The 11,632-nt window shown below is 54.3% G+C and overlaps 3 protein-coding genes across 3 annotated transcripts; 2 read left to right on the forward strand and 1 right to left on the reverse strand.

The window, feature by feature from the left end:
* Nucleotides 1-1,324: 1,324 nt before the first annotated feature.
* On the forward strand, nt 1,325-7,053 carry PpBr36_10235 (uncharacterized protein; the record flags this gene model as incomplete). Its single annotated transcript, XM_029897348.1, has 7 exons — nt 1,325-1,384; nt 1,459-4,169; nt 4,210-4,236; nt 4,862-5,102; nt 5,232-5,765; nt 5,864-6,819; nt 6,921-7,053. The coding sequence occupies 7 exons, from the start codon at nt 1,325-1,327 to the stop codon at nt 7,051-7,053; spliced, it is 4,662 nt and encodes a 1,553-aa protein (XP_029744207.1).
* A 2,014-nt stretch (nt 7,054-9,067) lies between these two features.
* PpBr36_10236 (uncharacterized protein) lies at nt 9,068-11,167 on the forward strand (the record flags this gene model as incomplete). Its single annotated transcript, XM_029897349.1, has 3 exons — nt 9,068-10,237; nt 10,317-10,777; nt 10,867-11,167. The coding sequence occupies 3 exons, from the start codon at nt 9,068-9,070 to the stop codon at nt 11,165-11,167; spliced, it is 1,932 nt and encodes a 643-aa protein (XP_029744357.1).
* PpBr36_10237 (uncharacterized protein) lies at nt 9,136-10,504 on the reverse strand (the record flags this gene model as incomplete). Its single annotated transcript, XM_029897350.1, has 3 exons — nt 9,136-9,474; nt 9,509-10,126; nt 10,496-10,504. The coding sequence occupies 3 exons, from the start codon at nt 10,502-10,504 to the stop codon at nt 9,136-9,138; spliced, it is 966 nt and encodes a 321-aa protein (XP_029744208.1).
* Nucleotides 11,168-11,632: the final 465 nt, after the last annotated feature.

The raw sequence follows: 11,632 nt of genomic DNA on the forward strand, positions 1-11,632 counted from the left end.
TTTTTTTTTTTTTTTTTTTTTTTTTTTTTTTTTTTTTTTTTAGTTTTCTCTTCAGATGTAAGCCCCTGATTTCTCGATTTGAGTCTGTTGATCTACTGGATGGAAAACTTTCGCCGTGTTTTAGTTTGTGGTGAGCGTTGATTTGAGAACGCGATGTGTGTATCTAGGGTAATCCTGATGGTTATATCATGGTTCAGTGCATGCAGCCTTGGGCTAACTAAGATGAGCTACAAGGGATTGTAAAGTAATAAGAATGCTGGACTAGCAAGTAGAATGGGCAAAGAAAGTCAAAATTAGATCCTAATGCAGCAAATAATTGCTTTTATCTGTCGCGCTCCAACCGCAATGCATCCATTCTGACGGGCAGGTGCAGTGCAGGGCAACCGAAGCCAAGCAAAGTCCAGCTGTTAAGTTACTTTTATTAATGCTTAATCAGGTCAGGTGACCTGGGCCACGATAAGGTACTGTCAAGTGCCGATCAGGAAGCCTGTTCCCGTGGCAATAAGCAGGGGTGGACCTGATTGGGCGGCTTTGGGCACAATCACTCCACTTCGACAGGAGCAGTCAACAGAACGATGGCCAGGGGGTCTGTTCGTTGGCGGGCTGGAGGGGGACGCCAAAATTTAGACGCGGGCGCGATCATTGGGTTAATCAAAGGGAAATCGCATGTCAATGCACCTAACCGTCCACGACATCTTCAACGAAGACGTTGCCGCGCTGAACACATCCATTTGAGGGCTTGATCCAGAAATCAATAACGACTTTGCTCGACTACGATCCTAGACTTGCATTAGCCCCTCTCCCGCTGCTTTGTACTCCCAGTCTCAGCGCTACTCTATTTTTTTTTGTTTTTGGCACTGGACGTCATCTGGATGCCCGACTTAGGCAGCGTCACCACAATCAAGCAGCAGCGGTACCCTACCCGACCTCAGCTCTCGTCGGCGCATAGTACTCGGCCATCTCTTCCTAAAACCTGAATCATCCCGGAAATATATCCTTTGAGCATTTGCAGTGCAAGGCAAAGTACGTCGAGCCGCCCCTCCAACTGCCACACCGCCTCGGGCATCAGTGCCCAGAACATTTCGGCCTGCGGCTTTTGCGGAAGATTTCCTCTCGCATTACATCGGCTCGAATGCCTGCTGCGAAGCCGAGCTGCACGTATTGTTCACCTTGCATCCGAACTAACAAAATCGCCGATAGAGTTCAACAAGACTGGTCTGTCAAATTCTGAATTGAACATAAACGGACGAGCCCTTCAACCGACGGAACCGACTCAACTACCCTACCTCCCTTAAGTCCTGGTGACGGCGAAACAAGAAACACGATGGCGGAACAAGAGGAAGATTTTAGCTCTTTGCCGCTGACAGACCGTTGGGTGCACAAGGTGCGCGTGCTCCATGCTGCGGTTACTGGTGCCACTGGAGCAACAATAATTGACGAGAGAATTTTACTGTCTAGGTCTGGAAGGTGCGAAAGCAAGCTTACGAAGACGGTGCGAAACAATTCGAGAAGACGCCCGACGAACACGACCCAGCCTTTCGACCGTTCCTCCAAGACCCTTCGCTCTTCAAGTCAGCAGTAGCAGACTCCAACGTCGCGGCGCAACAAGAAGGAATCGCGGCATTGTGCGCATTTCTCAAGTTCGGTGGCAGGGAAGGATGTTTGCGAACACGAAGCCAGGCCATCACCCCCATTCTCGAGAAGGGTCTCTCGTCGACAAGAGCAGCCACCAAGACGTCGTCGCTCGAGGCTCTTTTATTGTTTATAGAACTGGACGTGCCTAGCCCTGTCATTGAGGATGTTCTGCCGATATTGTCGGCGAAACAACCCAAGGTCATCGCTGCCGCATTATCCGCTCTGACGCAGATCTTCCACAACTACGGTTGCAAGACGGCCGATCCGAAACCGGTCCTCAAAGCGCTCCCAAAGGTCTTTGGCCACGCGGACAAGAATGTCCGAGCCGAGGCCACAAACCTGACCGTCGAGTTCTACAGGTGGCTGCGAGATGCGATGAAGCCCATGATTTGGAACGAGCTGAAGCCGGCACAGCAGACGGATCTCGAGGCGCAGTTTGAAAAGATACGAGCGGAACCTCCACCCAAGCAAGAACGTCTCTTACGGTCTCAACAAGAAGCACAAGCGAGAGCGCCTGCGGGGGGTGGGGATGATTACGACGGAGGCGAGGAAGAACCAGAGGAGCCCGCAGAGATTGATGCATTTGACCTCGCAGAGCCGCAAGATGTCCTGAAAGCCCTGCCTGCATCTTTCCACGATAACATTGCTTCGTCGAAATGGAAGGACAGGAAAGAGGCGTTGGAAGGGCTCTATGCGTTGTTAAATGTGCCTCGCATCAAAGACGGCGATTTCAACGAGATAAACCGGGCATTTGCCAAAAGTATGAAGGACGCCAACATTGCAGTTGTCATACAGGCTGCGCAATGTCTCGAGGCCTTGGCCAAGGGACTGCGGAAAGCCTATGGCAAATATAGGAGTGTCGTCATGCAGCCGATTCTCGAAAGGCTCAAGGAGAAAAAAGCAACCGTAACGGACGCCTTGGGTGCTGCCCTAGATGCCGTCTTTTTGTCAACAAGCCTGACCGAGTGTCTTGAGGACATCACTGCTTATATGATTCACAAAAACCCTCAAGTCAAGGAGGGAACAGCGAAATTTCTGATACGATGCTTGAGGACGACAAGAGAAGTTCCGGCCAAAGCGGAAATAAACACCATGGTGGAGTCGGCCAAGAAGCTCCTAGCCGAGTCAACAGAGACGTTGCGAGCTAGTGGTGCCGAGATTCTTGGAACCATTATGAAGATCATTGGCGAGCGCGGGATGAATGCACACCTTGAGGGCCTGGATGACATTCGCAAGAACAAGATAAAAGAATTTTTCGAGACAGCCGAAGTCAAAGCAAAGGAACGACCCAAGCCTATCATCGGCAAAACGCCAGCACCAGCAGCTGGCCCACCGAAGCGGTTGATGGGTGGCAAAAAGGCACCGGCTGGTGTGAAAAAGCCGGCCGCTGTGGCCCCACCACCAGCAAAGGAAGAACCCCTGGCGCCGCAACCGACATCGCGTCCCACACCGGCTGGCGGCAAGTTGGGAATGCCCAAGCCGTCAGGTCTAGGAGGTTTGAAACCACCAGCAAAGCGCGCGCTTGCTGGTCCCGGAACAATGGCATCTCCACGTCGGCCACCTTCGGCTGCGCCCCCTGCTATGGACGACGAGCCTGAGTATGCAGCGCCACCACCGCAACCAAAGTTAGGAATGGGCCGTGGCGGTCTTGCTGGACGTTCGCTCGCCAAGCCCGCTGCGCCAGCGGCAGTACCGGCGGCTCCTCCGTCGCCTGGACCGTCATCAGGACTCATGGCCCTTGAGCGCGCCGAGCTCGAGGAACTTCGCGCGGCCAATGATCGGTTGACCAAACTTGTTGAGGAATCACGACATGAGCGCACTAAACTCATGTCGGAGATTCAGGAACTGAAGAATCAGAACGCCGGCCTGATCGAAGACCACACGCGCGACGTGCTGAGCATCAAGGCCAAGGAGACGCAGCTCGTCCGGGCTAGGAGCGATGCCGAAGCCGCCGAGAGCACAAATGAGCGTCTACGGCGCGAGCTGGAGCGCCTTAAGCGGGCGCTTGGTAAAGCGGAGGCCATGGGAATGCACATGCAGCATGACGACCCGCGCAGCCCGGCTGGGAGCGTCCCGTCGCCATCACAAGATGACGTGGGCATCTTCAGAGACGGCAGCGAAAGGGGCGGATATGGTGGCGGCAGCAACGGGAGGAACAGGATTAGCTATGCTAGCACGCATAGTGAAGAGAAAGAGAATGGCGACGACCACCGCGCGCCACCGTACAGCCGAAACAAGATGATGAGTCCCGAGCTCCGGTACGCCAACAGCGGCACCTCGAGCGGGAGAGGCAGCCCTGCGAGAGGATTCAGGAGGGAGGCGGGAGACGGTGACAGTGTCGGTGTCAGGCCGAAATACTCAAGCGGCGCGAGCAACTACGCGCCTTCTGAGCGAGTGGGCTCTTCGGCGCCCGCTGCTGGGCAAGGAGTCGAGAGCTGGAAGAGGGCTGCCGAAGTGACAAGCCAACTCAAGGCAAGAATAGAGCAGATGAAGGTCAGTCAAGTCTCTCTAATGATTGTGCTTTGGGTCTTTTCGTCTTGGGGCCTTTGCTGACTGTCAGACGACGTGTTTCAGGCAAAACAAGGATTATCACGATAGCAAGTCCCCACTGGATCTGCATTTTTCTTACAGCATTTCGGCACTCATTCTCGCTTGTAGAGGAACAACCGTTATAGCGTAATGTTTATGTACACTTCTGGCATATCAACTTGGGCATGGACTTGCGGGCATCATGGTTGACGAGGGTGTTCAAGGGCGGCTGTTTTACGAGTTATGTTTGCGATTCTAATTTTTTTTTTTTTTTCTGACTTTGTTGGAATGATGATATCTGCATATATGTTATCTTCTATCTTTGTTTTCTTTGGCGGTGTCGCGTGACTCTCACGCAGCTGTACAATGCCCCCTTTTCCGATTCCTTCCACGCACTATTAGCTTGGCAGCTGTCTAGCCTTACACGTTGACCAATCTGGACCCTGGAGTCGAGTCCACCACATGGATACGCATTGTCCACTCATTTCAGCGAACGAGCATATGCAGCGAGGGCGTCCCACTATTTCTCCCGCGCAACAAAAGCAATTTGCGGCCCCGGATTTATTTTTTTCGAGAGTGGGATTGGGACACTGCGAAGGAACCCATGGCAAATAAAGCCGTGGTTTTCTGGGAGGTGTCCTGATCGCTTCCCTGTAGTCGCGACTTTTGTTTTTGCCAACAGGGCAACAAAATATAGCCGCAGAGTTCCAGCAAAACCTGAGCTCGATAAGCTCTTGGTTGGAGAAATGTTTCACGAAAATGTTCTAACGTTCTGCCGGCGACTGCAGCAAGCAATCGTGCATTTTGAGGTCGACTTCAAGCTGGTGCGCCTGGGATTAGTCGCAACGGCGACGCTGATCGGCATCGCGGTCATATATTATGCCTTTGTAGGCTACAGGGTCCGGTCTAGGTTCCAGCGGCTGCAGAAGCAGGGAGTGGTATGTTTTCTGCCGTATGCGTTTGCTTTTCCTTTCCTAATTGAGCAAGATTTCGAAAGGGAGGCGAACAAAAGAAGAGCAAAGACAAAAAAAAAAAACACGCATTAACACCAACAAACCTTATCCCAGCCCATGATGCCGCATAACCCTATCCTGGGGCACCTGCCGCTGATGCCAAAGATCCTGGCTGGCTTGCCGGCGGACGCGGCGTCGCTCTTCCTGCCGCTTCAGATCCAGCAAAACTGGCGGTCAGTGTTTCCCGAGAACGTTTCGGAGCTGCCGCCGGTAGTCTACGTCGACCTGTGGCCGCTGATGCCGCCGACGGCAATGAGCTTCTCGGGCGATGTCTCGGCGCAGTTCACGCAGGAGTTCAACCAGGTCAAGCTGCCGGACCAGAAGCGCTTCCTGATGCCACTGACGGGGACCCGCGACGTCTCCTCGGCTGAGGGCGACGAGTGGGTGCGGCGCCGCAAGGCCCTGAACCCGCTCTTTAGCCCGCAGAACATCATGGCCTGGGTCCCGGAGCTCGTCGTCGAGCTCGAGGTGTTTCTGGAGGGGCTCAGGAGCAAGGTTGGCAAGGGAGGGGGTTGGGGTCCGATGTTTCGGCTTCAGAGGCCGGTTGAGCTGTTTACGTTGGACATGATCAACCATTTCTGTCTGTTAGTAATTTTCATCCTTTTCGTACTTGTTTTTCGTACTTGTTTTTCGTACTTGTTTTGTTTTTTGGTGGTCATAGACTCGAACGATCATGTTGCTAACAGGAGAGTCTGCTCGCCCTTTTCCCCAGGAGCAAACGCTTTCACGAGCAGACATCCGCAATGAGCGTCGTGTCGACAGGCGTGCTAGACATACTGTCGCGGCAGGCCATGTTCCTGCACATCGGCAACGTCTGGGGCTACTATAGCCCCTGGCGGCTCTACAAGGTTTGGCAGCAGCAGCAGCTCATGAACGATTTCTTCCTCCCTTATATCCGTCGGCGATTCGACGCCAGGGCCAAGGAGAGCGAGTCGTCGCCGGCGGGGACAGGTGGCGTCGACCTCCCGCACGTCATGTTCAAGGCGGCCGAGGCGAGTAGCGCCAAGGAGGACCGCAAGCTCGCCTTCTTGGACGTGGCGCCGGACGTCATGGGCGAGGCCAAGCTGATGGTGTTTGCGGGCCACGACACGACGACGTTTGCGCTCACGAGCAGCATCAAGCTCCTATCGGAGCACCCGGCCGCGCTGGAAAAGGTGCGGGCCGAGGTCAAGGAGGTCCTGGGCGACAGGCCGATGGATCGGATCAGGGAGGAGCCGCACCTGCTCAACTCGCTCGTCTACACCAACGCCGTCATCAAGGAGACGCTGCGCGTACACCCCAACGTCGGCACGCTGCGCATCGGCGCCGAGGGATTCAGCCTGTACGGCCCGCCGGGCAGCGGGCACGAGGGCGTCGTCTTCCCCGTGGGCGGCTGCATGCTCTGGGACGCGAGCTCGGCCATCATGCGGCACGAGGCGGTCTGGCCGCGCGCGGGCGAGTTCGTGCCCGAGCGGTGGCTGGTGGAGCAAGGGGACGAGCTCTACCCCGGCGAGTACCAGAAGAACTGGTACCGGCCGTTCGAGCAGGGGCCCAGGAACTGCATTGGGCAGCCGCTGGCCATGGCGGAGCTCAAGATGGCGGTGGCGTGCGTGGTGGCCGAGTTTGATGTTGAGTGTGATTGGGACGAGTGGGATGTTGTTTGGTGAGTCTTTTATTTTTTTTATTTTTTTTTTTTCGTGTGTTGTTGTCTGTCCCCTCTTTCCGCTTTCCAACTAAAAGCTAACCTTGTTGTATTAAACCCAGCGGCAACGTCGGCCCTGGCGCCAAAAAGTTTACACACAATGGCAACAGGCTCTACATGGTCAACGAGGAAGGGCCGCCCAAGTTCAAGGATGGGATGCCGGTGCACGTGCGGCTCCGGTCAGGAAAGGAATAAGTCATGCAAACAAAGACGGGATCAAACTTTTTTTTTTTTTTTTTTGGACCAGGAACCCGAGATGCAGCCTTGCTAATGAACAAAAAGAATAACCATGGGTGATCCATGTTCGGTTCTCTCAGCCCAGATTGGACGGTGACATTCAAAGTCTATTATTGGGCAACGGCAAACTAGGATCATGGTCATGGACGTTTGGCTGGTTTGCGTGCGGGCAATCATGGGATATAGGCATGGTCATGACATAGAGATTTTTGATTTATGAGTTAGCACTCGTGTGCAGCTGTCGCAAATGGCATAATATACAGCTGCCGTCATGGGAAGCAACCGAGAGGTCATTGGGGGCACTTGAGCATGTTGTTCACGAATACCCTTCTAATGTCATCTGCTTGCTCTCCGCAGTAGGCAGGGCTTGGGGATGGAATGACCTTGGTTTGCGTAGATGGAATCCACTGAACGGCAGTTTCCTGCAAGTACCCCGCTCTGGGAGATGATGGATGTAACATTTTATTTTTGAGTCGGAGATCATGAGTTTGATGAAGGGGTAGGCATGCCACCTATCAGGGTGGCAGCGATGCATACGAGACATGTAGGTACAAATTAAAATGCAGGCATCCTAAACATGGTTATTTTGGATAGGCGCACAGAGCCTGACCTTGGGTGTACTGTACTGTACTATGTACCTAGTCCAAACTCCAGCTGTTTTCTTTCGCTGGGCATAAAGTATGAGTCGCGTCAAGGAAATTGACCCGACAAGCATGCAAAGAAAAGAAACAAAAAAGTTTGATGGTCCAGGGGCTTAGTCGCGCCGCAATTACTCGGTCAGAGATTGAGCGAGCACAGTAAGGCAAGGGCAGGATTTGATCCACTTTCCTCCCCGCGTCGCCAATCGCGGGGGGACGGTCGTTGATCGACTCTCCTTGCCCTTTTTTTTTGACGTGAGATTTGGCATCACGTCACCACCCCCCGCCTTGCTCTTGACGTTGCCATGATTCTGCCTATTTTGTGTTGCTGACAGGACCCCAAAATTGAGTGAGAGAGAAAAAAAAAAAAAAAAAGAAAAAAAAAAGAGATAGAGAACGGAAGCAAAACAAAAATAAATCAACTGCTGCCTACAGTGGAACAGCAAAAAAAGCTGACAAAAAATCCTTTGATCGACATACAAGCGTCGCAACTTGCATGGACAGAGCAGGCCCAGTGGCGTCTTTTGTTATACGCTCAGGCCCGTGAAGCGCAAGCCACCAAACTTGTTTCACCGATGTCATCCTCTGATGAACGGTGAACCCACGCCCACAATTTTGCTTAGCATATGAAGACTTGAAAAGCCACGGTGTGACGGTATTAAGTGGGGGTTTTTAACAAATCAGAGAAAAAAAAAACATGACAGTACCAAACCAAATTTGAGAGAGATTCCAAGTCCATACGCACAAAATGCAACCCGCAAAAAAAAAAAAAAGGCAGACATTTTGGCTGCAGATCACAGTTCACCAAGTTTTGCCAAACACTGATGCATGCCAAGCACAAATGGCACTTTTCCACTTTGTAAATCTCCCTTTTTTTTTCTCAAGCCGTCATATGATGCCTGACGAGCGGGGTGAAGGAAGTGGAGGGGGCAAAAGGAAAGGCTTTGGCTGCATGTGGTCAAGCAAGCATCTCCAAGCCTCCGACTTGGTGCTGCACGGTACCCGGCCCGCCCCTAAACCGCCGAGTCCATCTCAACCTTGTACAAGTCAGGTAAGGACAAGGTCAAGTATAAGAGGCACAGGCCATGGCGCACATGTGTCAAACCCTGCATGTATGCCTCTTTTTTTTTTCTCTCTCTCACTCTTTCTCTCCCTCTTATTGTGCCATTGGAAGATCTCACGCGCAGGTCTGACATTTCCCTCGGACAGGCACTAACACAAGCCTGTCGGCACTAATTATACCGCCGTTGTGACCGAATCAGGAACCACCCCCCAACGGCAAAGGGGAAAAAAAGAAGAAAAAAAAAAAAAAGAGTCAAGTTTCTTGGTTCATAATGCTTTTCCCATCACTGCCTTTCCTTTCCGTCCTCCTCAGCGCGGCATCGCTGGGGTTGGCCTCGCCTCACCCGCAGAGGCCCATGCTGCTGGAGAGCCGGCAGCAGGGCCCGGTAAAGTACGAGGTCAAGAAGCCACCGCTTGACACGGACTGGACGTACAAGCTGGGCACGAACCCGTGGCCCGAGCACCCGCGTCCGCTGCTCAAGCGCGCCGACTGGCAGACGCTCAACGGCATCTGGACGTTCCGCAAGACGGACTCGAGCAGCAGCGCGTCGCCGCCGCCGTCGGGCCTGCTGGACATGGAGACCATGATCCCCAGCTGCGTCGAGAGCGGGCTTTCGGGCCTGCAGGAGCTCGACGCAGAGTACATGTGGTTCGCGCGGCGGTTCTCGGTGCCCGAGGGCTGGCGGGCGGGGGGCAAGCGCGTGCTGCTCAACTTTGAGGCCGTCGACTACGAGAGCCGCGTCTTCGTCAACGGCAAGGAGCTGGCCCGGCACGTCGGTGGCTACTTTCGCTACAGCGTCGACGTCACCGACTCGCTGGCCACCAACGGCACCGACAACCTCCTGACCGTGTGGGTGCGCGACCCGACCGACAGGCAGGGCTCGTTTGCGCCCGTCGGCAAGCAGACGGTGCGGCCCTCGCACATCTTCTACCGCGCCTGCTCGGGCATCTGGCAGACCGTCTGGCTCGAGTCGGTGCCGGCGTCCGGGAGCATCACGCAGCTCGACGTGGCGGCCGGCAGCGACGGCAAGGTCACCGTCAAGGCCCACAGCAGCGTCAACGGGACGGCCGCCGAGGTCGAGGTCAAGGTCACGGACGCTTCCGGCGCCGAGGTCGGGTCGGGCAAGGGATCTGCCAACACGCAGTTCCAGTTCACCGTCGACTCGCCCAAGCTGTGGTGGCCAGAGAGCCCGACGCTGTACAACCTGACGGTCAAGATGGGGGAGGACAGCGTCAGCAGCTACACGGCTTTCAGGACCGTCAGCCGTGGCGAGGTCGGGGGCATCCAGAGGCCGCTGCTCAACGGCGAATTCGTCTTCCAGTTCGGCACGCTGGACCAGGGATTCTGGCCCGACGGACTGCACACGCCACCTAATTATGAGGCCATGGTGTCTGATCTGAAGTTGCTCAAGAGCATTGGGATGAACATGGTGCGGAAGCATGTGAGTTATTTTTTTTTTTTTTTCTCTTTCTTTTTTCTCTCTCTCTCTCTCTCTCCCTCTAACCTACAACTCCCCACAGATCAAAATCGAACCCGACCTTTTCTACAGAGCTTGCGACGAGCTCGGCCTCATGGTGATCCAGGACATGCCCTCCATGAGCGCCGACGGCCGCCAGCCCAACGACGCCCAGCAGGACGAGTTTGGCCGGCAGCTGGAGCTCATGATCGAGGAGCACAAGTCGTACCCGTCCATCGTGACCTGGGTCATCTACAACGAAGGCTGGGCCCAGCGCCGCGACGGGCCCCCCTGGCCCGAAGACCGCCTCTCCCAGCGGGTCCGCGCCCTGGACCCGACCAGGCTGATCGACGCCGTCAGCGGCTGGAACGACCACGGCTTTGGCGACTTTTCAGACAACCACCACTACGCCTCGCCGCAGTGCGGGACGCCCTTCTACTCGCAGCCTGCCGGGCCGCACGATAGTGCCAGGATTGGATTCCAGGGAGAGTTTGGCGGATTGGGCATGAACACTACCATTGATCAGTGAGTTTTTGTTCTTCTTTTCTCTCTGTTGCCTTTTAATTTTTAACTGCTTCAATCTACTAACACAACTAAACCCCACAACAAAAAAGCCTCTGGAACGTCCCCGACGCCATTCGCGACATCCCGCAGACGTACGAGATCCACCTCACCGGAGATTCGTACAACTACCGGGCGTCGCAGCTCCTCAACGAGCTGGCCGAACAAGTCAAGCGCTTCGAGTGCTCGGGTGCCGTCTACACGCAGACGAGCGACGTCGAGGGCGAGGTCAACGGGCTGGTGACGTACGACCGCCGCGTGACGAGGATCGACAAGGAGCAGTGGAAGAAGGACATACAAAGGATGTACGACGAGGCAGCCAAGCGGGGCGGCAGGCCCGTCGGTGGGAAGTGAGAGGGTGGGAGGTTGTAAGGGTTTGGTCAATTTTCAAGGACCTAGTATCTACAGTTGCCTTGGCGAGGTGACCAGCAATGTTCGCGTTACGGTTGTGATACAGACCTGCCGGCGCGAACCGTCTATGATGGGCCGGGTCGTCCAGTTAATGAGTTAATTACGTCAAGACTACGCATAAACTAATTTCTTCTACTCGCAGCCCCTGAGCTTTGAGGTCCAAAAAAAGAAAAATGAAAAAAGAAAAAATAGTCAACGGTGATATACTCTACTACTTCGTAACGATTGCATCCGAACAGACTCAGAGCGATTTCCTCGCAGGCACCAAGCAAATTACTGGCATTTTGGTCTTTGAGTTCTGGTCATGATGTCTCCACAGGCACAAGGAACATGCCGGAAAAGACTGGTAGCTGATCTGCGGGCCGAAAAAAAAAAAAAAAAAAGATCAGATGGATGAAAGCACAGCGG

Source organism: Pyricularia pennisetigena (assembly GCF_004337985.1).
Source record: "Pyricularia pennisetigena strain Br36 chromosome 4 map unlocalized Pyricularia_pennisetigena_Br36_Scf_9, whole genome shotgun sequence".
In the NCBI taxonomy this organism is placed as follows: domain Eukaryota; kingdom Fungi; phylum Ascomycota; class Sordariomycetes; order Magnaporthales; family Pyriculariaceae; genus Pyricularia; species Pyricularia pennisetigena.